The sequence below is a fragment of the Vidua macroura genome (assembly GCF_024509145.1).
Source record: "Vidua macroura isolate BioBank_ID:100142 chromosome W unlocalized genomic scaffold, ASM2450914v1 whyW_random_scaffold_38, whole genome shotgun sequence".
NCBI lineage: Eukaryota > Metazoa > Chordata > Aves > Passeriformes > Viduidae > Vidua > Vidua macroura.
Window position 1 is genome coordinate 5,065,112 of NW_026530535.1, and position 27,189 is coordinate 5,092,300.

General features: G+C 42.2%; 1 protein-coding gene across 1 annotated transcript in view; it reads right to left on the reverse strand.

Moving 5' to 3' along the window:
• The window catches only part of LOC128822745 (ubiquitin-associated protein 2-like), a 197,181-nt gene that overhangs the window by 55,601 nt on the left and 114,391 nt on the right, over positions 1–27,189 (reverse strand). Inside the window, exon 20 of the mRNA XM_054004556.1 lies at positions 26,461–26,508. Coding sequence (XP_053860531.1) covers positions 26,461–26,508 — 48 coding nt within the window. The remainder of the gene's footprint in view (positions 1–26,460; positions 26,509–27,189) is intronic.

Consider the following 27,189-nt stretch of genomic DNA (forward strand, 5'->3'; position numbering starts at 1 on the left):
CTCCCCGGCTGCACCCAGCGCTGTTTGCTTGCCATCGCTTGCTGTAATCAATAAATTTCTTATTGACCCTCGAAAGGCTGAACAAATTATTCGCCTCTATTTATAACAATACCTAACTTAATGAAGTAAAGAGACAGCCTGAAATTACAGAGAGGACTTTCCTATAGCTAGAGATATTTGCTTAAAAGCAGTACTTAGTCTACTGTCAGCAAGTTTCGATGTGTTGAAAAGTTTAGAAATGTAATAAGAAACAATCTTTAGATTCTAGAGTCTGATAAAAAACAGGCGAAAAATCTAAAAGGAACATTACTGAATATTGTAATAATGAAATGCTTAGTTTAAAAACCTATATCATCACTGTGTGTGATGTATTGTATTTGATATTTTTATATTATTTAAGGTATTAATGTACATTTAGGCATTATTGATTCTGATTATGTGGGACAAATTTATGCTATGGTATCTGTTAGTGAACCCCCTGTTACTATTCAAAAAGGAATTTGTGTTGTTCAACTTGTTCTTTTTGTGAGTTATGTTCCAATTGCAGTGAATTGGAGTCGTGGTACAAGAGGTCTTGGATCTACAGGAACACCTCAAGTATTTTGGACTCAAAAAGTGACAGATCAATGCCCGGTAAAGGAATGCATCTTTACAGCTAAGGGACATCATCTGGACACCATAATAACAGGTTTGATTAACATGGGAGCAGATGTAATTATAACTTCACAACCTTTTTTGGCCTCAATCATGGCCTCTCACTCAAGCAGGTTTTGGACTCATTGGACTGGGTGGCTCGACTACAGGTGGTCTGTCTGCTATTCTGATTAATGTAAAAAATGCTGATGGCCAACAAGCTAACATCAGGCCTTATGTTACCAATGCCTCATATAATTTATGGGGATGAAATTGTTTATCTCAATGGGGTATTAAAATTACTACGGAATTTTAGTAGGGACCACTGTGATGCAAGGTCTTAAATGTCCAGTTGTAACCTTGACATGGTTGACAGATAAACCTGTCTGGATTGACCAGTGGCCCCTTCCTATTGAAAAGCTTACTGCCCTGCAAGCATCAGTAGCAGAACAGCTGTAAGCTGGACATATTGAATAGTCATTTAGCTCATGGAATGCCCCTGTTTTTGTGATAAAAAAGAAATCAGGAAAATGGAGACTTTTGCATCATCTACGGCAGATAAATGCTGTAATGGCCATAATGGGACCTTTAGAATCAGGTCTTCCAACACCCACAATGATTCCACAGGGATGGGAGATAATTATAATTGATTTAAAAGATTAGTTTTTAACCATTCCATTGGCTGAACAAGATAAGGAAAAATTTGCTTTTACTGTGCCCTCTTTAAATCATGCTGAACCTAATAAAAGATATCAATGGAAAGTTCTAATGATTTGTGGCACAGGCCTTATCAAAGGTGCGAGAGCAATTTAGTAATTGCTATTGCTATCATTACATGGATGATATCTTGTTGGCTTCTGATAATAAACAACATTTGTCAGATCTTGAACAAGGTGCTGTAACAAATTTGAAAACTTTTGGGTTTAGTTATTGCCCCAGAGAAAGTATGAAAATAGATGCCTTGGAAATATTTGGGCTTGATAATAACCAATACTCAGATTATGTCTCAACTTGTAAAATTAGATATTGAAGTTAAAACTGTTACTGATGTATAAAAATTGGTTGATGCAATAGGTTGGATTAGGTCATACTTAGGGATAACTAATTATCAAATGCAACCTTTGTTTGAATTATTGTCAGGGATTACTTCTTCTACTGATGAGAGATATTTGATTGATGCAGTAAAAGAAAAAAAGGTCATGGAAGAAGTTGAATTAGCTTTGACATGCAAACTTGTTAACAGGATAAATACTTTTGTTGGTGTGTAATTATTTATTTTGAAAGAACAAAAATACCATGTGGAATATTGTGTCAATGGAATGATGACTGGGAAGATAAATTGCATACTTTAGAATGGATATTTTTATCTTTCAGATCCTGAAAAACAGCTCCAGGACTTTGTGAGCTTTTTGCAGATATCATTATCAAGGGTCACAAATGTTGTCATAAAATCTTAGGCCATGATCCTGTAACTATTTTGATATCTGTATAACAATAGTATTTTGAATGGGGTTTTCAAAATAATCATGAATTGCAATCTGCTTTATCTTATTTTACAGGTTAAATAACATATCATTTACCTTCTCATCCTATTTTGACTTTGACTAGGGACATTCCTTTTTAAGGGAAAAAATTTTGTTCTCGTTTTCCAGTGGAAGGTATAGCAGTTTTTACAGGTGGATCAGGGAAAACTGGAAAAGCAGCTGTAGCCTGGAAAAAGGATGATCATTGGGAATATGAATTTATGATTCAACAAGGGTCTCCTTAATTGGTCGATGTGGATTCCCTTGTGGCTGCTTTGGCAGTAAAAATGGTACCTAACGTGTTATCTCATCAATTTTTTCACCAAGGTGCTTAGGCACCATGACAATAATTTAAGTTGTCACAAAGTGAAGCAAAGTCAATTATTTCTTCTTGTCCTGATTGGCATATGACTTATATTTCATAATATTATGGTACCAACCCTAGAGACCTACTCCCAGATGTTATAAAAATGCCTGAGTTTGGCCATTTAAAGTCTGCTTATGCTACAATTGACATCTTTTCTCATGCCATGGCTGCATTAGCATTGGCAGGTGAAGCAGCTTGGGATGCTATTTGTCATTTTTGTCATGCCTTTTCTATTTTAGGTGTTTCATCACATATAAAGATGAATAATGGCCTGGCATATGTTTCACAAAAACTGCAGACGTTTTTCCATCCCTGGGGTTTTGATCATTCCCCATATTTCAACAGGCCAAGCAATTTTTGAACACGCTCATGGTGTTTTGAAGCACCAGGTTTAAAGATAAAAAGGGGGAATGTATAGGGAGTTACCTTAAGTGAGATTAGATAAAGCTGTTTATGTGTTAAACTTTTTACGTCCTTTACCTGATTTACAATTGTCTCCTATATTCTATCATTTTTCTTCTTTGAATTCTAAATAGTAAAATGTTCATAAAAATATTAAGGTATGGGTTAAAGATTTGATTACTGGAAGGTGGACTGGCTCAGTGGAATTAATAACATGAAGGAAGGGACATGTGTGTTCTGACAGAGAATGGTCCTCATTGGGTTTTTGCTCATTGTGCTAAGTCTTATCTGGAGTATATAGGAAGGAATAGGATGGGTGGTTTCACAGCTGAAGTAGAATGAGTGGGTGACCCTGGCCACTAGGTGGATTGAAGCATAGACCCTCAAAGAACATGCTGTGAAGATAATTCAAGGCAGAGCAAATGGGGATATTGACTCATGCTGAAAACTCGAATTTAAATTGGTGGATGTTACTTTTACTTTAGTTCTTTGTATTTTTCTACAGAGAGGTTGGTAGTGCTGAGTAACGTGTCTTGTACCATTTCCCTTTGCATGGCACTGACAGTCCCAAAATAGGGGAATTTAATGTACCTAGGGGAGAAGTGTTGCCTTTGCACTTTGCATAGGGGTGTTGAGTTAGTAGTTAAGGTTCCACACTTTGAACAACTAGGTTAGTTGCCCATTATGATAGCAGCAACCAGTTGTAAAGTTAAGTGGATGCTACTAAGTGGTGACTAGGCAGATGACTTGGTCTCTAATTCTGTGTGGAGAAAAATCTATTCAACTAAAAGTGAAAGTGTCATCCTGCCATAAATGTGTCATTAAGGGACTGCGGGGTCAGTAACAGCATTTGAAAATTCATTTTCTATGTGTCTTGTTGGTACATCTTTATTGTTGGTGCATGGTTATGAACATCAGGATTTTGAGGGTATGTGTTGTATGGGCTTGTTAGATCATGGTGGATCAGTTCATGGGAGTTTTGGATTTGAAGGAATGAGTTAGTAATTTGCGGGTGAATGAAGGATGGAAATGGTTGAGTGGTTTCCTTTTAAGGTGGGATATTGCTGAATGACTTGGGGTATTGTTGGAAGGTGGATTCTTAATTTTGCTGGCAGTTGTCATCATTGTTTTGTGTCTCCCCTGTCTGCTTGGATTTTTGCAAGGGCCCTGAAAAAGTCCTTAGGAGTTGTGTTTATGGTTCAAATACAAAAAAAGGGGGAATTGTGGAAGAGGTTTTACAGCAACTTCTGTGAGCCAGAGAGAAGTTTGATAAGAGGATCCTTGTTTACCCCTGAAAGAATTTCCTACCAAGGTCGTTGACATAGAAACCAAGAAAGAGAGAAGGATAAATAAGAGAAACCTGCAACTGTCTAGTCCAATAAGCACTTTGTTTGTCTTTCCTGACCAATTAGTAAAGTGTAAAGAGTTTTGTAAGAATGTATAAAAAGCATGCATGCTATAATAAAAACGGGTTTGAAGCCTTCTGAAAATGGAGTGTTGCTTTGTATTGTGACCATCTCAACAATGACAGGTACACACCATGGGATACCCTGTGCTTTTACTTGTGAGACCACAGAGAAGGCATGAGGAAGTGGGATAGAAAACCTACTTTGACTCTAGAGGCACAGGTGCAGGAATTGCAGGGAAAAACAATCACAACCCAGTCCTGGGTTCATCCAGGAAAGTTGCTGCTCCAGTGAGCAGATTCCCAGGCAGAATGGAAGGGCTGATTTCACTACTAATTCAATGGAACCAAGTTCTAATCCATTTCTACAAGAACTAAATGGAGAATCCTGTAATCAGTATTAAAGAGGCCCTGCCTCTAGCCAGGTAGAAGAGAGGGGCAACTGGGTTTACTAGACTATGTGGATACAATGGCCTGGAATGTCAGATCCACAAGAATATAAGCCTCTAGTAGATACCAGTGGACAGTGTACCCTAATATCATCAAGCTATGGCAAGTTGAATATGAGTCAACAGTGTGCCCTAGCAGGCAGGAGGGCCAACTGTGTCCTGAGGGGCATCAGGCAAGGCATCGCCAGCCAGTCAAAGGAGGTGATTGTCTTGTTCTACTCTGCACTGGTGTGGCCTCATCTTGAGTACTGTGTACATTTTTGGGCACCACAGTATAAGAAAGATATAAAGCTATTATAGAGCATCCAAAGGAAGGCTGTGAAGATAGTGAAGGACCTTGAGAGGAAGTTGTATGAGGAGTGGCTGAGGTCACTTGGTCTGTTTAGCCTGGAGGAGACTGACGGGGGACCATATTATACAGCTTCCTCACAAGGGGCAGGCACTGATCTCTCCTCTCTGGTGACCAGTGACAGGACCTGAGGGAATGGCATGAAGCTGTGTCAGGGGAGGTTTAGATTGCATATTAGGAAAAGGTTCTTCACCCAGAGGGTAGTTTGTTGGGGTAACAGGTGTTGGTGTCAGGAAAGAGTTAAACAGAGAGCAACAGCAGCGCCTGCAGCAGCAGCAGCATATCTCTGGACAGCGTGTACCTGAGACAGAACTGGACAAACGAGTCTCTACTTCAACATAAAACTGTACACTCTTCATGCTCCTTTACCATGGCTTTGGAAAGAACAGTGGAAAATGTCAAGAGGACAGATTTATTGTAGAACTGTGATTATGCTTGTAAGCTGTAACCAAAAAAAAAGCTCTTAGGAGTAAAGATATATATACTGATGCTTCCGAATAAGTCTCTGCTGGTGGGTCTCGTCCCTTCATGTATCACGGTGGTTGAACACTGGAACAGGCTCCCCAGGGAAGTGATCACAGTACCATGCCTGCCAGAGTTCAAGAAATGTTTGGACAATGCTCTCAGGCACATGGTGTGACTCTTGGGGTTGTCCTGTGCAGGGCCAGGAGTTGGAGTTTGATGATCCTTGTGGCTCCCTTCCAACTTGGGATATTCTATGATTCTATAAAGAGGCAAAACCCATTTGTATTTCTGGAATGAAAGGGGAATCCCAAGAGCTGATTATATTGGAGGCTGAAATCAGCCTGACTGGAAATGAATGGCAAAAGCACCCCACTGTGACTGGCCCAAAGGCTCTGTGCATCCTTGGCATAGACTATCTCAGGAGAGGGTATTCCAAGGACCCAGAAGGGTATTGGTTGGCTTTCTGTACAGCTGCCCTAGAGACAGAGGAAAGTTATTAGCTGCCTACCTTGCCCGGTCTCTCGGAGGACTCTAGTTGTGGGGTTGCTGAAGATTGAAGAACAGAAGGTGACAAGAGTGCACCAGCAGCAATATCACACTGAGACTCCCTGATTCCCATCCATAAGCTGACTCATTGACTGGAGACCCAAGGAATGATCAGCAGGACCCACTCACCCTTTAATAGCTCCATATGGCCAGTGTGAAAGTCTAATGGAGAATGGAGACTGACAGTGGATTATTGTGTCCTGAATGAAGTCACACCACTGAGTGCTGCTATGCTGGACATGTTGGAGCAATAGGAGCTGGAGTCAAAGGCAGCCAAGTGGTGCCACAACTGATATTGCTAATGTGTTTTTCTCAATCCCTCTGGCAGCAGAGTGTAGGTCACAGTTTGCTTTCACTTGTAGTGGCATCCAGTACACCTGGAATCAACTGCCCCAGGGGTGGGCACACAGCCCTACCATCTGCCATGGACTGATCCAGACTGCACTGGAACAGGGTGAAGCTCTGGAACACCTGTAATACATTGATGATATCGTTGTGTGGGGCAATGTAGCAAAGTAAGGTCAAGGGACCTGCCCAAGAGATCCAGGTTTTAGGAATAAAATGGCAAGATGGATGTTGCCAGATACCAGTGGATGTGATCAACAAAACAGCAATGTCTCCACCAACTCACAAGAAACACAAGCTTTTGTAGGCACTGTAGGCTTTTGGAGAATGTACATTCCAAAATATAATAAGCTCTCTCTACCAAGTGACCCCGAAAAATAATGTTTTAAAATGGGGCCCTGAGCAATGAAAAGCCTTTGAGCAAATCAAAGAGGAGACAGTTCATGCTGTAGCCCCTCGGGCCGGTCAGGACAGGGCAAGATGTAAAAAATGTGCTCTACACTGCAGCTGGGGAGAATGATCCTTCCTGGAGCCTCTGGCAGAAAGCACCAGGGGACACCTGGGGTTTTGGAGTTGGGGATCTGAAGCCCTCTATACTCCAACTGAAAAGGAGATAGTGGCAGCTTATCAAAGGGTCCAAGCCACTTTGGAAGTGATTGGCACTGAAGCACAGCTCCTCCTGGCACCCCAACTGCCAGTGCCGGGCTGGATGTTCAAAGGAGGGGTCTCCTCTGTACATCATGCAACTGATGCTACATGGAGTAAGTGGGTCACACTGATCATACAACAAGCTCCAATAGGGAACCCCAGTCATCCAGGAATCTTGGAAGTGATCATGAACTGGCCAGAAGGCAAAGGTTTCAGAATGTCACCAGAGGAGGAGGTAACATGTGCTGAAGAGGCCCCACTATATAATAAATAACAAGAAAGTGAGAAGCAATATGCCTTCTTTATTGATGGATCCTGCCATCAGTTTGCAGAGGTGAAAGCCATCCAGTTGGCCTTAAACACTGCTGAACAAGAGAAATGGCCAATACTTTGTCTCTATACTGATTCATGGATGGTGGCAAATGCCCTGTAGGGGTGGTTGCAGCAATGGAAGCAACAACTGGAAGCACAGGGGCAAACCCATCTGGGCTGCTGCATTATGGAAAGATATTGCTGCCCAGGTGGAGAACCTGGTTGTGAAGGTACATCATGTAGATGCTCATGAACCCAAGAGTCAAGCCACTGAAGAACATCGGAACAACCAGCAGGTGGATCGGGCTGCTGGGATTGAAGTGGCTCAGGTGGATCTCCATTGGCAACATAAGGGTGAATGATTTCTAGCTCAGTGGGCCCATGACACCTCAGGCTATCAAGGAAGAGATGCAACATATTGATGGGCTTGTGACCAAGGGGTGGACTTGACTCTGGACACTATCGCACAGGTTATCCAGGTATGTTAAACATGCTGCAATTAAGCAGGCCAAGCAGTTAAAGCCTCTTTGCTATGGAGGGTGATGGCTGAAATATAAATATGGGGTGGTCTGGCAGATTGACTTTATCATGCTCCCAAAAACCCACCAAGGCAAGCGCCATGTGCTTCCAATTGTGGAAGCAACCACAAGACAGCTGGAAACATACCCTGTGCCCCATGGCACTGCTCAGAACACTATCCTGGGCCTTGGAAAGCACATCTAATGGGGACACGTTACTCCAGAAAGAATTTAATCAGACAATGAAACTCATTTCCAAAACAACCTCATAGACACCTGGGCCAAAGAACATGCCATTGAGTGGGTGTATCACATTCCCTATCATGTACCAGCCTCTGGAAAGATTGAGCAATGTAACAGACTGTTAAAGACCACACCAAGAGCAATGGGTGGTGGGACTTTCAAACACTGAGATACACATTTAGCAAAAACCAGCCTGGTTAGTCAACACCAGAGGATTTTCCAATCAGGCTGGCCCTTCCCAATCAAAACTTTTACGTATTGTAGAAGGGGACAAAGTTCCTGTAGCACACATTAAAAATAAGCTGAGGAAAAGTCTGGCTTATCCCTACCTCAGGCAAAGGCAAACCCATCCATGGGATTGCTTTCACTCAAGGACCTGGGTGCGCTTGGTGGGTAATATGGGAGGATGGGGAAGTCTGTGTGTGCCTCAAGGGAATTTGATTTGGGGTGAGAATTGCCAATTAATTAAACTGTATGGTGTTAATAACTATATAACACTGTGTATTATCACCTCTGTGGCAGCTACATGCATCATCACGCTGAGCATGTTATGACATCCATCTTTGCCACATCCATTCTGGAAATATGAACCTGACTTCCCTCTGATTTGCACATTAGTAAAGAATGAACTTTCATAAACCAGAACAAGTGCAGTGGTGATGGAATCAGAACTAGCTTCAACATGCAACAATCCAACACCATCCACCATCTTTCCTGCCTGAAAGACTGTTAGGACAGATGGACCCCAAAGTCATGGACTAAATTAACTCAATGGACTTTTATAGGGATGCTCCATAGACTAAGGGGATGATATCTGTCTGTATAGCTATCAAAAAATAGGAAAGGTGATGGGATATTGGGAAGTGTGGGACCTGGCATGATGCAAATGGTATGGAATAAGGGGTAGATACTGTCCTGGTTTCATCTGGGATACAGTTAATTTTTTCTTAGTAGCTGGTACAGTGCTGTGCTTTGGATTTAATATAAGAATAGTGTTGATAATACATTGATGGTTTGGTTGTTGCTAAGTGGTGCTTACCCTGATTCAAGGGCTTTTCAGTGTCTCATGCTCTGCCAGTGGGCAGGTGCACAAAAAGCTGTGAGGGAGCATGGCCAGGGCAGGTGACCCAAACTGGCCAAAGGGATATTTCATACCACAGAACATCATGCCCAGTATATAAACTGGAGGAGTTACCACAGTCCAGTGGAATTTTGTCTGGTGTGCTAATTCCAAACCTCCATTTAGGCCTGGAATTAACGCCTTCCTGTTTGCCATCTGTGCCTGTTGTGGTGGCTTATCTTATGGGAACTTCCCTCTTTGACAGTATTTTGAGACAAGTAAACTGCTTTAAGTCATGACAGTGCTCAAGTGCCCAGAGCTACCTCCTCAAATGACATCTGGACTTCGAGAGCTCCTGAGATTCCCAAGAAATATGCAATTTTACAAATCATCCAAAATGTAAAAAAATTATGTATTGACATAAAGATGACAAATATACCAAAACTAAAAAAAAAGAAAAAAATCACAACCAACACTGGCATAATACATAAGGAAAAGAGACTTGGGCAGGAAGGGAAATTCAGTGGAACACAATAGGCATCAGAGCTCACTTGGGAAGGAAAGGAGAAATCACAAAAAAAACATCAGCAGTAACACTGCCCCACATGTTGCTATCCCAACACTTTCACATCCCCCACTGAACCACTACAGCCAACCTGCTCCCAACACGCCACTACCCTCCCCAAGCACAGCCACCCCAACAATGCACTTCCTGAAGACCACCACAGCCACCAGCCAAAACTGAAAACCACAGTGGGAAACTTGTTGCACTCAGAAAGCAAGGAAAGGAAAGCCATGACACCACATAAAGCTGCTCACATGGCAGCATCCAAAGCATAGCACCCACCCACACCACCACCAAGCCTGACCAGGCTCACACACCCAGCACTCACAGCCCCATCTAGGCTGTGCTCACAGACCTACAGCCCTGCCTGTGGTATGGTACCCTGGTGCTCCTGTCAGGCCTCACCGCCACCCATGTCTCCGCAAGACCACCTTCCCCTGGGACAGCCTCCAGCTCCTTCAGGCCATGGCTCCTAGCATGCCACAGCCCTGCCACCACCAGCAGGCACCTTTCTCTTCCCCAAAACCCTCCTCCACACCTACAGCAGCTGCTGCTACCACACTCTGCATCCTCCAGAAGTTCTTCACCACCCTCAGCAGCCCAAACACCCCCACCCACCACCACTAGGATGGCAAGATACGGCATCATGTCCTGTACCACATCCGGCAGCTTGAGCAGTATGTGCCAGCCAGTGGCATACTCTTTGAAGGCCAAAGGCCCTGCAACCTGCTGCTCAGCATCAACAAATATTTTGGGTGTGTTATAGATGAATGATGTGATAGTTGGCTCTCACAATTAAGAGATTAATATTATGTATATGTTAAGAGAAGTTTTGTAGATATATAGTTGTCCGAGATTAAGAATCAGGATGTTTTCTATTACCATCTGTGTAGCAGTTGTCTTCTAGGCAGTTTTCCTTATTTCTTGTTAATGGGCCCATCAATGTCTTGCCACATGACTCAGAGATAACTCCCTCCAAAAGCCGTTTCTGTTTAACAGGTGATTAAGAACTCACCACATGACTCAAAATGACATCAGCCCATTGTGAGATGCTCTGCCCAGGGGGGAGGAGCTAAGCATTCCCACCTAGATATATTCTGAGATTTTTAAGCAGAGAGGCAGCCTTCCCACAGGTTTCCAAGAAGACACAGCTGGGGTTTCCACTGGACGACTACACCTTTTCTACAGGACCACTGCTCCAACAGAAACCACATCTGCCACTCCAAGAGGACTGCAGCCACTCCAATTTAGACTGCTACCAACACACTAGACAAAAGAAGTGTCAGGTTGTATTCTGACTTTGTCAGTGGCCTTCCTTTTGTATTATTACATGTATTTTGTTTCTTTTCCCTTTTCCCAATAAATTGTATTTCTGACTTAGAGTGTCTCACTGGTTTTGCTTTCAAACCAGAACAATAGTAATAGTAATGTTATTGTAATATGTCCTCCCATAGTCTTCTTTCCCCTCCCGCTTGTAATAGCCTTGGTAGTCAAGGCATTTGGGGAGGGCCAGCTTATTACTCGGAGGCACGACATGACAACACCTGACCTCCAATCAAGATGTAAGAAAGTGATCTCCACCAATGGACGGCAGAGGAGTTGACTGACAAAACTTTGGGAGGGGGCTAAGGGTATAAAAGGCAGAGCATCCATTTTGTAAACAAGCATGTGGCTGTTAGTTACGGAGACTCCCAGTGCTGTAATATTTCCTTATTCAGTCTGTTGTATTTTTTGTTAAGGTTTAATAAACCTTTGAAATTTTAAAAGTGAGCATCATTTCTCACAGGTGCATCCAGCACTTCCTCTGCACCCGCCATCACAGACCCTATGCCTGAGACCACATCGGCCTAGAAGCTAACACCTGCTTCCATCTCTACAACCACACCCATATCATGTGTGATTAGCCCAACTACCCTGACCAACACGCAGAGCTCCACCCATGCCACCATCACCACTTCTGGACCACTGCCTCATTCCCACCCCTGTCCTCCCACCTCCACAATCAGTGGCAAGATCCACCACAAGAACAGTCATGGACCCTGAGCCTCCACTGACTACTCATTTATTCTATTTAATTTGAAAAGGGGTTTAAACTATTTATTCATTTATTTATTTGACAGAAAATAAAGACCTGTTGCAAAAAAGCATGTTGGTGTCTCTTGTCTCAGGAGCACAGGGACAACAAGCCTTTGGGGTGGGGAGAAGTGACCTCCACTCAACACCAGCTCCAAACAGAGCTCTACAGTTCCCATGCTCCACAGCCCTGTGCACTCTTTGTTTTGGCACCTCCCCAAGAATGAAATTTCCTCAACTTCTCTGGAAAACCTCTGCCAGGGTTTAGCCATCATCATCAAAATCAGCCTGTATCTCCTCAACATTTTCCCCCTTCCATCCCAGTTTAGATCGACTAATGATTAGCACTGGAGTCAGTAAAAGGAAGGCATGGGCCTGTTGGAGAGTTGGAGTTGTTCAGCCTGGAGAAGAGAAGGCTCCAGGGGAAACCTTATTGTGGCCTTTCAATATTTAAAGGGGTCTCAGTAGACAGATGGGTGTTGTCCTGATTTTTTAAGTGTTAAGTTTTCTTTTATAGTTCTTTTGAAAGTTTTAAAGTTCTCATAAAACTTCTTTAACCTTCTGATAATGTTTACATATTTCTACTGGAGTTCTCACACACTGTTCATGTAAACAATAATTGTTTTGCATTCTTCTTTGTGGGAAGAGAGAATTGATAGACTGTTAGTTTGACCAGTGTAGTTGGAGAAGTAGCAATTTCATCCTCCAATTCACTGTCACTTTTAGAATTCTATATATTGCGAAGTCAGAAATAAAATTAGCTCTTTTTCTCTCTTGAACTCACCAATCTTCTGTGTACTCATTTCATGTCCAATAGCGACAGATGGGGACAGACTTTTTAATAAGGCCTGTTGCAATAGGATGAGAGGTAATGATTTTAAACTAAAAGAGGGTAGAGTCAAACTAGATATAAGGAAGACTTTTTTATGCTGAGGATAGTAAAACACTGGCACAGGTTGGCCAGAGAGGTGGTGGATGCCCCATCTCTGGAAACATTCAAGGCCAGGTTGGATGGGACTCTGAGCAACCTGATCTAGTTGAAGATGTCCCTGCTCATTGCTGGGGGGATTTGTCAGAAACTGAATGTTATAATTTATGGCTTAAACATCTTCATGAAGGACTTTTGCCTATTATAGCAAAACTGTACAAAAGCTGCAGAGAAAACCACCAAAACACTGAATGGGGCCCTGGACTGTTCGTTGATGGAGATAAGATAAAGTAACTGGGGAGAAGAATACATTCATAGAGGGATCAAGCTTAGCACCTTCAGGGTGGAGACCACAGTCCCAGGGCTATCAGCTGCCAGGCTTGCACAGACCCTCACACCAAAGTGTGCGGGGGAGGAAGAGAGGTTTTGGGTGTGTAATGAAAAAGCCTCTGGTTCAGAGCAGTGAACACCCATCCTCTACTGTGCAGAGGACCTCAGCTGTGGGGCCCCTTCATCCCGGGAAAAGCTGCATCCACAAGGATGCAGATGGGGTGTCATGGCTCATCAAAGGCCCCACCCCAAAGGGGTCCCCAGACCCTGCACCAGAGCACTGCAGCATGATGCAACAGATCCACAGTGTTGCAAGGGACAGTGTCAAACTTGTCCTCCTCAGGGGAGGCATGTGGGCATTCCCACCTGGCCCAAACATATATTAATCCATGGGATTCTATACTTTGTGGTGGCAGTGGGTGGCAGGGAACTCTCACCACCAAGAAGAACAGATGGAGGGGAACAATGAGATGTTGTTGGGACCTCTGGAAGGGTGACATGTTTCTATTTAACCCCTGTTATAGATGAGTAAATGTTTGGTTCTCACAATTAAGGGGTGAACATTATATGTATGCTAAAAGAAGATTTATAAATGTATAGTTATGTTACTGGAATGTGCTCCTCCCCAGTATATGTTATCATGGGATGGTCTTGGTAATCTGGACATTTAGGAAGGTTGGCTTGTTACTATGGCAGCACCTGACCTCCAACCAGAATGTTAGAAAGTGACCTCTACCACTAGACAGCACAGAAGGAGTTGACTGATAAGGCTCTAGAAGGGGCTAGAGATATAAAAGATGAAGCATCCATCTTGAAGAGGAGCCAGCCACGTGGTAGGCAGCCACGAGGGAGGCTCCTAGGCCAGTTTTTCCTTATTTAGTCTTTTTGTTGTGTTTTTGTTAAGGTTTAATAAACCTTTAAAATTTTTAAAGTGAGCAGTCGTTTCTCACACCCCTGTCACTCTCTCCTTGTCCCCCCACGCACAACTCCTTTCCTTTTCTTTTCTTTTCTTTTCTTTTCTTTTCTTTTCTTTTCTTTTCTTTTCTTTTCTTTTCTTTTCTTTTCTTTTCTTTTCTTTTCTTTTCTTTTCTTTTCTTTTCTTTTCTTTCTCTTCTCTTCTCTTCTCTTCTCTTTGCCTCTTTTACTATAAAATAAAATATATCAAGATTTTTTTTTGCACCAACATCTAACCTCATTTGATTTTAATAATGGTTTTTGGGTATATTTTGAACCTGTCTGGGTCCAATCCGTTTTAGTCACTGTCCTGGTTCAGGGAAAATTTGGGAGAGAATCCCCAAAGGGGTTCCTCTAGAAGGCAGATTCAATTGGCCCCTCCCCCCAACCGGTTTGGGGAAAAATACTTCCTTGGAGAAAAAGTGGAAAAAAACTGTTTATTAAACAAGAAAACCTAAACAATATTAAACAGTGAAACTTCTTGCCACTTTAAAAGAGGGACAAACTCAGAAAAATCCCCCCCTCGCCCTGGGCTGCAGTTCGGCTCACTCAGTCTCTTATCAGTCCCTCCGGCGCTGGAAATGCCACGGCCCAGGCCCAGCCCGCTGGCCCACAGGTGCAAGCTGCCGGTGCTTTTCTTAGTGTTCAGTCCAGAGCAGGTTTGAGCAAGTCCAAAGAAAAGGAAAAGCCACAGTCCAGGGAACTTCTTTGCCTCAGCTAGCTAAAACTAACTAAAAAGCAAAGGAGAGCTCTATCTCGCTGTCTGTCCATCCGCAGACAATGCAGTCCAGGAGAAGGAATGTGGAGGAGTGAGTGCAGTTTCTGAAAACAAACTCTGCGCTTCTTCTCCCCCCCTTCACTCCTGGAACAAGTCTTAAAGGTGCAAAACTTATTATTCAGCATAAACAGAACAGACGATTGGGGATAAAAGCATCATACAGTCAACCTAGGACTGTCACAGAGGCTCAGCTTCCTTCAGTGTTTTGTGTTAAACTGGTTTGTAACAGGGATTGAACTAGATGACCTTAAAAGATCCCTTTCAACGCAACCCATTCTATGATTACATGAAGGAGAGACACAGCAGAGATCACTTTGACTAGGCTGAATTCAGCTGCTCTTGCCACTTCAGGCACTTTTCATGCCAACTGTCACATTGTGTTGCTTGAAAACACCTTGCAGCATGAGCTATTCTAGGGCAACATAGACAAGGTCCAGCCATGGACCTCCAACATCAGTGTACCTCCTGCAGGGATGGTGTTGGAAAGTATACCAAGTTTAAATTTTTTTATTTTTTGAGTTTAGTCCGGTTTGTTTGCCTCTGTCCCAGGGGAAGGGAATTAAAGTTTCTTTCCAAGGTATTGTTCCACCAGGTGTGGCAGGACTTCCTCCCCCCTCCTCTCTCTACCATAGATGGCAGGTACAGATGGGAGAGAGAGCCCAGGTGGGTCAAAGGCCCAGCAAGGGGTCATCTCCTAGCACCAAAAGGTCTGCAGCCTGGCCAAGAATCAAGATCGTGATATGGAGAGCAGATGTGGGAAGAGATAAAAGAAAAATAAATATCATTGACCAAAGACACTGCTCTTTATGACTATAAAAGTCACACACATTATCATGGAGGTGGAAGCCTCTGTGAAAAACAGAGTTCACTCCTTAGAATTTTTAAAAGTTTAATAATAATAGGATAAAAGAAGGACAGTATTTCCAGTGCTGGGGAGCTTTTGATGAACGGTCAAAGACCACCAGAAAAAAACTTAAAATCATGTTCTCTATATACATTTACATTGCTGGGGTTACATGCATATTCATTAGCTTATACATTATTTAAACATTCCTGAGAGCTTTTGATGTTGCAGAGGCTCTTCGTGTTTAGGTTTCCCATCCTGGCTTATCTGTATGACATACTGAGATCAAGTCAATAAATTTTATTCCTTCCCATGATTTCATCCCTGTTGTTTCACACTTTTCTGATAAGAGGAGTTAATGAGCTCTTTCCCAGTCTCCTCTGGTGCTCTGTCTTGTGTCACTGTTATCACTTGGAGAGGTCAGTCAGTGGCTGGCCTTACATTGTTCTTCTTAGTGTGAGAGATGCTACTCACTTCCAAAAATTTAGAAAGGTTTATTAAACCTTATCAAAAATACAACAGAAGACTGAATAGAGAAAATATTACGATGCCGGGAAAGGATTTTTCCTACCATGTGCTCACCCACACAATGGAGGTTTCACCTTTTAACCCTTTTCCCCCTCCCAAAGTTCTGTCCATCAACTCCTTCTTCATTGTCCAGTGGTGGAGTTTACTTCCTTAAATCTTGATTGGAGGTCAGGTGTTGCCATAGTGATAAGCCAACCCTCCCAAATGTCCCAATCCCAGGCAGTCCCCTGATAACAACACAAGGGGGTAAAACATAACTATTAATCTATAAAACTTTTCTTAACATATATACATGATATTTGCCTTTTAATTGTGAGCTTTTCCACATCTTATGTTTTGATAAGGTCTATAGTACAATACGTTCATTGTTATAGATACATATTATAATATTGGCTTTTTACAAATATTAAAATGGATTTTATATGTGTGATGTTAAAGTAACTTTGTTATAAAGATATAGTTTGTATTTCTACTGTTAATTAAGCTTAGACATAGTAGTGAAATAGCTATGATTGTGTTAAAATGCCTGCTTGGATGGGATAACATCCAATGAACACAGGATGAGGACACCTGCTACAGATATGCCAACTATCAGCACTCACCACCTGAAGAAAGCATGGACCAAGGCCCAAACTGGAAGTGATAAGGAGAAGGAGCCAAAACCACAGCCAAGAAACATGCACGCTCTAAAAAGGTGGACCCGAGGAGGGGCCATGTAAAATAGTTCCTGGAAAATGTAAACTAGTTTATGGATATGCATATGGGTCTATGAATATGCAACAGGCTGATGTAAGGGGAAAGGTATTTAAGGGGTATCCCCGAAGGTAACAGTCTGGTCTTGGCTGAGTGCCAAGGTGCTCCTGGCCATAATAACCTTTGCTCTATGGTCCTTGTCTCCTATTGTCTTTTATTAAACTTTTCTAAATTTTCACAAGAGAGTGAACGTGTTTTTCACATTCATCACGCCACTATTTCTATAAGCGATACATAGATATTATATTCATTACACTATTATTTCCATGTGCAATACAGTACATACTTAAGCTAATAGAGTATATTATATTAACAAGCAGCTAAAAAGACTTATAATTCATATCATATCTAAATACATATGATCAATAACAACATGCAAAAGCTAATACATAAATGCAAAAGCCAATATTATCTGGTAATTTTTAGCATCTCTTACACACTCCCTGGAAACGTGCAAGACGGCTACTTCCCCAAGCCTGAACGCATCTTCACGGCTACTTTTCCGGAAATTGAGGGAAAGGATTTCGATGTGTGCTCCATCAGCAACTGGATGGTAAGATACATTGAATCCTAATTTATACTATTCCTTTGCTAGCTGTAAATAGGTACCTTTAATCGTGCACTTGAATCCTAAGTTGTATGTAACAAAAGGTTAACCCTAAGTAACACTGCAACAAGATGTGCAGGTAAAGTAAGCAAGATAACAAAGAAAGCAAGATAGCAGGGCAAGTAAGATAACAAACACCATCAAGAGCAAGATAGCAAGTTTTAATGAAACTTACAAACTGCAAAATTAGCTAAAAACAGGTTAGACTGGAAAAACAAGAAGCACCAGGCATGTACTGAAGATAAAGGTAAAAAGTTCAAACATGAGGAAGACTACAGAAGCCTTCATCAAAAGACCACCAGAAGACTGACGACCACAACAGAAGGAACTGACGCATGCGTGAAAGCAAAAACTGCTGTAAAATCATGACACAGCTTTATGCAATTATGAGTATGCCAATGATATGTAATTGCGATGTTGTGCAGGAGGACTTTTAAAATGTAACTGAAGGCTAAAGAAGATTGAGTGAGTTTTTGGCAGAGAGATCCCCCTCACTCCCAGCGCTGAATAAACAAATACCTGCTCTATAGCTGTCTGACTACAGTCTTATTTTCTTGCCCAGTTTTGGGCTTCACACTGTATGTTATCCACTAGTAATTCCCTTTTTTTTGTTCTGTTTTATGCCTGTGTAGTAAATAATCTCTTTAGAGTCTTAATGTCTGATAATTTTGTTTCTATTAAATAAATAATTCATTATATAATAAACCTAATCGGCCATTCTTAAAGAACTTGTGGACAAGAGTTAGTGTTGGGGGTGCTGGCCGCCCCAATAAGACTACTGTCTGCTGCCAGAGGCCTGGGCAAAAGGCAAGTACTTATCTAAACTCTCATATCTATTCATAACACCAGGTGAGGCCTGATGAACTTAACATCTCAACAGACTGGGAGTAGCACAGAAGATACACAAAAGATAAACACCTTCAACGGTCATCAAGGACCATTAACGGACCATCAACTCCAAACATCGCCCCTGGTATGGTCGGAGACACCTCTTCTGGGAAAAGAGAGATAAGAACGAGGATCTAATTAGCATTGGAGGCAAAGAGATCTGTAGCCAATAGGAAACCAAATACTAAGAAGTATATAACTTGGAACCGATGACATTGAGCGAATTTCTGTGGGTTTTGACTGTATAAGTATCTGAAAAATCTAGTAAAATTCATGTGTCATGGAATGATTTTCTCTGCGCAACCCAGGCTATGTGTGGATGAAATTATTTCTGTTGCACATCCTGGCCAGAACAACATCCTGGCCAGAAATAAAGTAATGCCTTGATTCTCTAACCCTAAAAATGTTGTTGGAGGGTTTCTGTTTTTCCTGCAGTTTTGGTGACAAGGGGACCTAGGTATGCCAAAACATCATGCATATGCCAGCACCCAAAGCATAGCACTCCCCAACACAACATTGCCTGACAAGACTGTCAAAAATAGGTTAGAAACTTGTAAAATAGTTGATAATTGTTAAGCATGTACTGTTAGTTTGGTTATTATATTGTAAAAGGGGTTAAAAGGGTAGTTATAAGAAATACAGTTCTCAACGTACCGTATTACACCTAAGTAAAGTGCACCACCTCCCCCAAGCGAAACAAGCCAGCCTGGACAGAACTGTAATGGGCCAATCAAGTGCCTTAAACCTTCATGCAAATGAAGGATCCAAACAGAAACCAATCCAAAGGAACAACAAACAGGATAAAAAGGGGGCATCTGACCCAGTGACATCGGGGACATTGCTGCTCAAGAAAGAAAGAAGACCCAGCACCGGCGCTGCAGCATTCTTGATGGGAACGCTCCTGCTCGAACCACGGGCCCCCATGCTTCAGGCCTTTATTTATAATAAATGCTGAAATCACCTTTAGTACCAGGAGTGTGCTCCTGTTTTTAACAAAGACTATGGCTCCCAGCCTGTCAACACCACCACACACATTTTTCCTTCTCCAAAAGCTTTGATAAAACATATGATGTTAGAGATACATATTATAATATTGGCTTTTCAAAAATATTAAAATGGATTTTATATGTGTAGTGTTAAAGTAACTGTGTTATAAAGATATCGTTTTTATTTCTGTTGCCAATTAAGCTTAGTGAAATAGCTATGCTTGTGTTAAAATGTCTGCTTGGATGGGATAACATCTAATGAATATAGGATGAGGAAACTTGCTATAGATATGCCAACTATCAGCACTCACCATCTGAAGACTGTGTGGACCAAGGCCCAAAAATTGGAGGTGATAAGAATGGACTAAAACCACAACCAAAGAATACGCATGCTCTAAAAAGGCGGACCCAGGGAGGAGTCATGCTAAACAATTCTTGGAACATGTAAACTAGTTTGGGGAAAAAGTTTACTATGCATAAGGGTCTATGAATATGCAACAGGCTGATGGAAGGGAAAAGGTATTTAAGGGGTATCCCCAAAGACAACAGTGTGCTCTTGGCTCAGTGCCAAGATGGGCCCAGCCGTAATAACCTTTGCTCTATGGTCCTTGCTTCTTATTGTCCTTTATGAAACTTTTAAAATTTTCACAGGAGAGTGAACATGTTTTCAATATGACAATAGCTCTCGTAGAAGCAGAACGTGATCCTTGCTGTTGGAGGGGACCTTAAAACTTCAGCAAGTGAAACCACCACCTCCTTCTCCTCCTACTAGAGCTCTAACTAGATAAGTTGGTTCAGCTCCATCTCCAGAGGACTCTTGGATATCCCTCCTCTTGGGGCACAGGGGCTCCAGGCCATTTTAAATGCAAGAACTTTGGCTTACAAACAGTTTTATGGGGGGCATTTTCTTCTTTACTCCCTAGCCATCTCAGGCAAAAAGGTAGAGAAAGCACAATACTCCTGTTACAGGCACACACTCATTGGACCACAGCCAGGGACCCAATCCAGCAGGAGTAGGAGCAATATATATATCCGAAGGAAAAGCCTTTCTTATCCTCAAGAGCTTCAAACATAGGAGCTGGGGCAGCTGTATCCAGGAACACATCCAGCAATCAAGTGCCTACACCCAGAGCCACTTCCTCAGAAGCTGCCGCCTCCTCAGAAGCTGCCCCTGCAACCTCTGCAACCACCGCTTCCCCCCCCCCCCCCACCCCAAGGCCCTCGGTGCAGGAGGGGGCTGCCCAGGTTCTTCCAAACAACATTTCACAACCCTTCCAAATGTGAAAAGATCAGCTAATATGAAAACAATGGCAACACACAAGGGAAAGGAAAACAGACCAGAACCAACACCGGGTCATTACAGACAGAAAAGACTCAACCACTGCCCTGGGCAGCCCGTTCCAATACTTGACAACCCTTTCCATGAAGAAATTTTTCCCAATATCCAGTCTAAACCTCCATTGGTGCAACTTGAGGGCATTTCCTTTTGTCCTATCACTTGTTCCATGGGAGAAGACACTGTTAAAAAAGAGGACTGCAATATGATATTGGCTTTCACATTTATATATATTAGTTTTTGCATTGATCATTAGTATTCAGATACAATATCATGTATACCTTTATTTAGCTGTTTGTCAGTATAACAAAATCTATAACTTTAAGTATGTACTGCACAGTTTATAGAAATAGTAGTGGGGTGAATATGCTATAATATAGGCCTTGGCTGAACACTAGGTGTTAAAATACCTCTATGTAACCAAACAAATGGTGTAAAGTGATCATGTTGTTCCCCTTTCCCTTGACTGAATCCTCCAACTGATAAGATAACCTTGACACAAACCAGAGCACTGGAGGACAAGTAGAGTTAACTTTATGTTAAATTTCAGGAGGACATGTTAAATTTAAGGAGGACACACTAAATCCTTATCAGAGGATGTGAAACAGCAGGATGGAGGCACAAGAAGAAATAAAATATATTGACCTGACACACAAGATGTCATGCAGATAAGTCGGAATGTGAAGAAGCCAAACAAAGGAGTTCCCAAAACATCAGAAAGTTCGAAAGAATGTTTGAATAATGCATGAAACACATGAATATGCATGTACCTCACTGTCTGTATGTACTGGTGTGTTCTTTGGCTGTTCCCTAGGAGCACCCAGGCGCTGGACTTTTGTCTCTTTTTTTGTTTTAATCCCTTATTAAACTTTACAAAAATTCTTTATCTTGAACTCCATTCTCTCCTGAGCTTCCTTTTCTCCAGGCTAAACAACCCCAGCTCCTTCAGCCACTCCTCCTAAGACTAGCCATAACTGCACTAAGAAATCTACACTCCTGAGTAGCATTTTCAGAATGCTTTATTTGCTGGGTTATAAAATAAATTTGCCTGAGTTTGAGACAGGTGTTCAGGCTGTGCAGCTGGACAGGGTTTTGCCTAGGACATCCCTGTATTTACCTTTGACTATCTCACTCTGGCTGTCCCCAGACTCCATGTTGTGAAAAATGCGCATTTTATGATTGGCTCTTCGCAAATATTAAATCGAATACTATATGTATTATGGAGGGTTATTTTGTAATACTGTATTAATCCTTTTTAAGTAGTGTGTTAAATATAGTTTTAGGTTACAACATAACGTTAAAATAGAAACTCTGCGATGTAAGATATTTTTTACTAGCTCAAGAAAAGGGATAAGATAATCAAGAAACTCTTTGCACAGAGACAACAGCAACAGGAAATCTAAAGAGTTACAGCCTCCTTATCAGAAAAGACAAACATTCTTCCACCTTCTCTCCATCTTTATGGAACCACCAGGATTAAGGGGAAGAAGTTGACAAAAACCAGAAAAGTTCTTAATTTGCAAGGAATTTATGCATCATGTATGAGATATATGAATATGCAACAGGCTATTGCTTTTAAGGGTTATTCCTTTGTTCACAAGGCATGTTTTTGGCAGCTTAGTGCCCAAAAACATCCGGACATCTGTAATTCTTTGCTTTTTATTGTCTCATAGTGTCCTAATCCTCATTATCCAAATTTGTATTACTCTAATTTTATTACTATTTTAATAACTATTTTATTATTAATAAATTTTTAAAATTTTAAAAAACAAGTGATTGGCATTTTTCACAACATGAAAGACCTGGTTCTGACTTCGACCTTTATCTATGGCATTCATCCAGTGATACTTCTTTTCAGATTACTGCTCGTTGCTCCATTTCTGCATCTAGCGATACAGTGAATCACTAAATCCGGTGACTTTTCTCAGTAACATACTACCAAACGTTCTCTTCAAGATCCTTATCCTAGTTTTCTGAAAACAAAATTATTTACCTTTCTGCAATCTAGGCTGAGACTCTATGAATCTAACTCTCAGCTTCACTCATGCCATTTACATTCTCGATCCAGGTAAAGAAGAAAACTTCATTTACTCTCCCTCCTGCAGCTCACCTGCATTTGTTGCCATGATGCACATGCAAAGATCTCCACCTATGAGTGTTGGAAAACATACCAGTTTAAAAATTTTTCTATTACTTTAGTCAAGGGGTTTTGTTTGCCTTTGCCCCGGGAAAAAGAATTTTAAGTTTCTTTCCAGGGCATTGTTGCACCAGGTGAGGTCTGGCGAACTCAACATATCAACAGATTGGGAATAACCCAAAAGACAAAGGGCCATCAGCGGCCATCTACGAACATCTACCCTCAGAGGCCACCTCTGGCAGAGTTGGAGACAGCTGGTCTGGAAAGAACTGATAAAAAAAATCGAAGAATGAATATCTAATTAGTATCGGAGGCGAGGAGATTCAGATCCAATGGGAAACTGAAAACTGGGGGTTGCTCAACTCTGGACCAGTGAACTTTAAAACAGTGTATCACTATGAGTTTTGACTATAAAGTTTGGGAGAAAATCCTGCAAAAACATGTGTCATGGAATGATTCTCTCTGCACATCTGGCCTATGTGTGGATGAGAGGATTTCTGTGGTACATCCTGGCCAGAATAAAGTAATGACTCTCTAAAATTAAAAATGTTGTTTGAGGTTATTTGTTTTTCCTGCAGTTTCAGTGCTATGAGCACCTCCAAAACCTGTCAGATGCACCTACTGGCTGCCAATTTTTTTACTTGCTGGTCAATCCTACCTCTTGGTAAAAGAAAACATTGACACACAGACTTCAACTAGCTTTGACAAGATGTCATACCCTCCCTATAACAATTAAAATTTTCTCAACACAAAAGCAGAGCACATTTGCTTCTATTTGTAAATTGACAGTTTCACTGTAGCAATTTATACGACCTAGAAAATTGGATGATTAAAAAAACAGCATATAGAACATAGAGATAAGATCTCAGTCACTATCAAATGTATTAATTTGTGTTGCATGCTATATATGTATAATTCGTGCAGTTGGGGTTGCATGTAATAAGTTGTAGTTATAGATGTTATACACTGTAGCCACAAAATGTTTTAGAGTTACTGGAAAAACCAAGGCAAAAGGAAATTCGCAGATTAAGTTGCCAAGCACCTAATTAGCATTTAAAAAGCCCTAGCCAGCAGAAAACAATGACCGCAAAGAGCTGGCTATTAGGTCACACCCAAGCGAATCACAGGCAGGTGGTGTGGAGGCTGGTACCCAGACTCAATACCAGGAGGGAAGACAAGGAGGGGGACATCTGGACTCATCACTGGCTGATGATCTGCTGCTCGGAAGACATCAGTGGCCAAAATGCCTTCTCGGTGAGAGAAGACTGCATGAATATGCAGCTTGCCACAATGACTTATAGCCAAAGGCGGAATAAAAAGTATAAAAACCCTCTGCAGAAATACAGTGGGGTGCAAAAACTTGAAGGAGGCACTGACTCTGTCGGGCTCCGTTTTGCACCCAGAGCTGCTCTGTAGACTGTGGGCTGACCCAACCGAGCTGCGGTTGGGGAAATTCGAACTCTAAATTGTTACGCAATCGCAAAATAAATTTATGCTATTAATTAATTCAAATTGGCTTGTCTCTATTTACAATAATTTGGTGACCCCGACGTGATCTGAATTTGGGAACCCAGGGTAACCCCTTCTCCGTGTGGAAGGCGCCCCGCTGACTCAATGGCCTGCCGGAGTTGGAGAACCCACGGGACCAATCAGATCCCGAACTAAGCCAAAACCACAGTCAGGAGAATAAAAGGTGGGCCCAAAAAAAAGCTCTCAGGAATATCAGAGTAAGGCCTGATAAGATCAGGCATCCGAGCCGCAGTGTAAAGCTTTCATCTGTAAAAACTGAAGTGCACTGAAGAATCCACATAAGAAAACGATTGGTGAGTACCACGTGATTGGGTGGTGTGATTGCACGTGTGTGAGACGTGATTTTTTCATTGTGCAAGAGCAGACCCGGCGACCGCATTTCCGTGATCCCGCGAGGGGTCTGGTCGGGCAAAGGGGAAGCGAATGTGTTGTGATTGCATGTGTATGAGACATGATTTTATCACGAAGCGTTAGCGGTCCCGGCGACCGCATTTCCACAATCTCGTGAGGGGTCCGGTCAGGCAAAGGGGAAGCGAATGTGTTGTGATTGTGAGGGTGACACATGTAAAGCCTGAAAAACTCAGGAAAGGTTTTCAGGGTGCAATCACGGGAGATCCAGAAGGGAAAGGGATGCTCTCTAGGTCTTAGAGAGCTAGGTAAGCCCTTTTGGGTCTGGAGGGCTCACGGAAGAGTCCTGGATAAAATTGAGAGCTCTGCTGCTAGCTGAAACCCCATGGACCAGTCCCGGTGTGGCTACTAGGCTGGCAGCACCAGGCCTAACCTGAGAGCACCCAGGGCCACTGCTGAATTGAGGGGTCCGATACCCTAAGACATCCAGAGGTTCTGCTGGGTTGAGGGGGCAGGCAAATAAAGGAAAAACATCCAAAGGTTACAAGCGGCTCCTTACTGGGAGCTCATAACAGGTAAGAAAAAGGGTCTGTTTTTTTCTCTCTCTCTCATTTCTCCCTTTCCGAGAATGGGGCAAGCGGGAAGTATCCCTCAGGGAAAAACCTCAGGGGGATCAGAGGGAAGACGAGGGCATGGTGTGCCAGAGATTCCAAGGGACAGTCTACTAGGATGGATATTGGAATCTTGGGAGGACTTCCACGAACAAAAGGGAAAATCCAAGGAAAAGATGATATATTATTGCATCAAGGTATGGGGAGGTATGAGCATCAAACCAGGTATGTTCTGGCCCATGTTCGGGACCTTTGATAGACATATCTGCAAGGTTTTGTACCGGTGTCTAGATGGTAAGTACCCAATGAAGAAAAGGATTATGCCAAACTTTGGGGTCGTAACAGCGCACGTTTATTCCCGTTTGAAAGCCATCGGGGAACCAAGGCTCAGGGAAAAGCATGGGAACCCCTAGATAACCTTCCTTCCCCATACATACTCCCAAACGCCCAGCCGGGGCAAGGCCAGATCCCCGTACCTGTACCCTTAGCACCTCCACAGCAACCAGAGCCAACGCAAATGTCTCCGTCATTTGCATTGCCAGCGTCTTGTGCACCGAGACAAGCTTCGAGCTTACAGCAACCACAGGGCTCCCTCTTACCCCTTCCCCCACCACAATCAACAGGGTATGGGGAGCAGGGATCCTCCCCTGGGGGGGAAGTGCTCCCCCCGCAAGTCGAACGCGGTCCAGGACAAGGAGAGAAAGTGACGACGAAGCTGGTGCAAGTAAACCCAATCTCTTCCCTTTGAGAGAGGTGCCGACTGCTCTGAACTGACTCCGTCGGGCTCCGTTTTGCACCCAGAGCTGCTCTGTAGACTGTGGGCTGACCCAACCGAGCTGCGGTTGGGGGAAATTCGAACTCTAAATTGTTACGTGATCGCAAAATAAATTTATACTATTAATTAATTCAGATTGGCTTGTCTCTATTTACAACATTGCAAAAATGATCAACACTGGAGATAACTTGTTTAAAACTAAATAAAGCAAGTAATTTACTTACCATTGGCAGCCTGGATTGAAGCATCTGGAGATCATCATAACCATAAATCTGCTTAAAGACAGATAAAAAATAAAACATTATAACACATTTCTCTGATGATGATCAATTTGGGGCTCTGTTTAAACAGTTTGGCCTAGGCCCAGTCTATTTTAGAGATGTACAGATATATGTCACATTTTGCCATCATGGTGCACTGTAGCATTTTAAGGCTAGTAGAGCAAAGCTTAAAATGGCTTTTCACTCTGATGTTGTTTCCTTGTGACAGCAGTCCTCTGAGAATATTACTGTCTCATGTTTAATATGGTTTTCGCAGATGCATCACTCATCAAATTGTTTAAAATCTACAGGGCATTCAGAATTGGGAGTAAGAGCAACAGCCTTCCTTGCTGTAATAATTACTTCTGAAAATTGCAGGATTTAAGATTTGATTACTAGACGACAAAGCAACCTATGGTATCCCCTCACATTCAGTGTAATATAGAAGAATTATTGGAATTAAGATTCTGATTCAAAAAACAGATAACCAAAAATATGTTCATCCTGGTCAGACACCAAAAAAGTTACATGCAATCTATTAAAGTATGACAGATCGGATACATGGCACATTTCAACCATTACTATGCACTATTACTATTACATTACTATGTAATACTATCTATTCCAGTAATACAAACCTAAATGGATCTAATTTTATTCAAAGGGCCTAAAACCTGATAACGCTGAAAACCA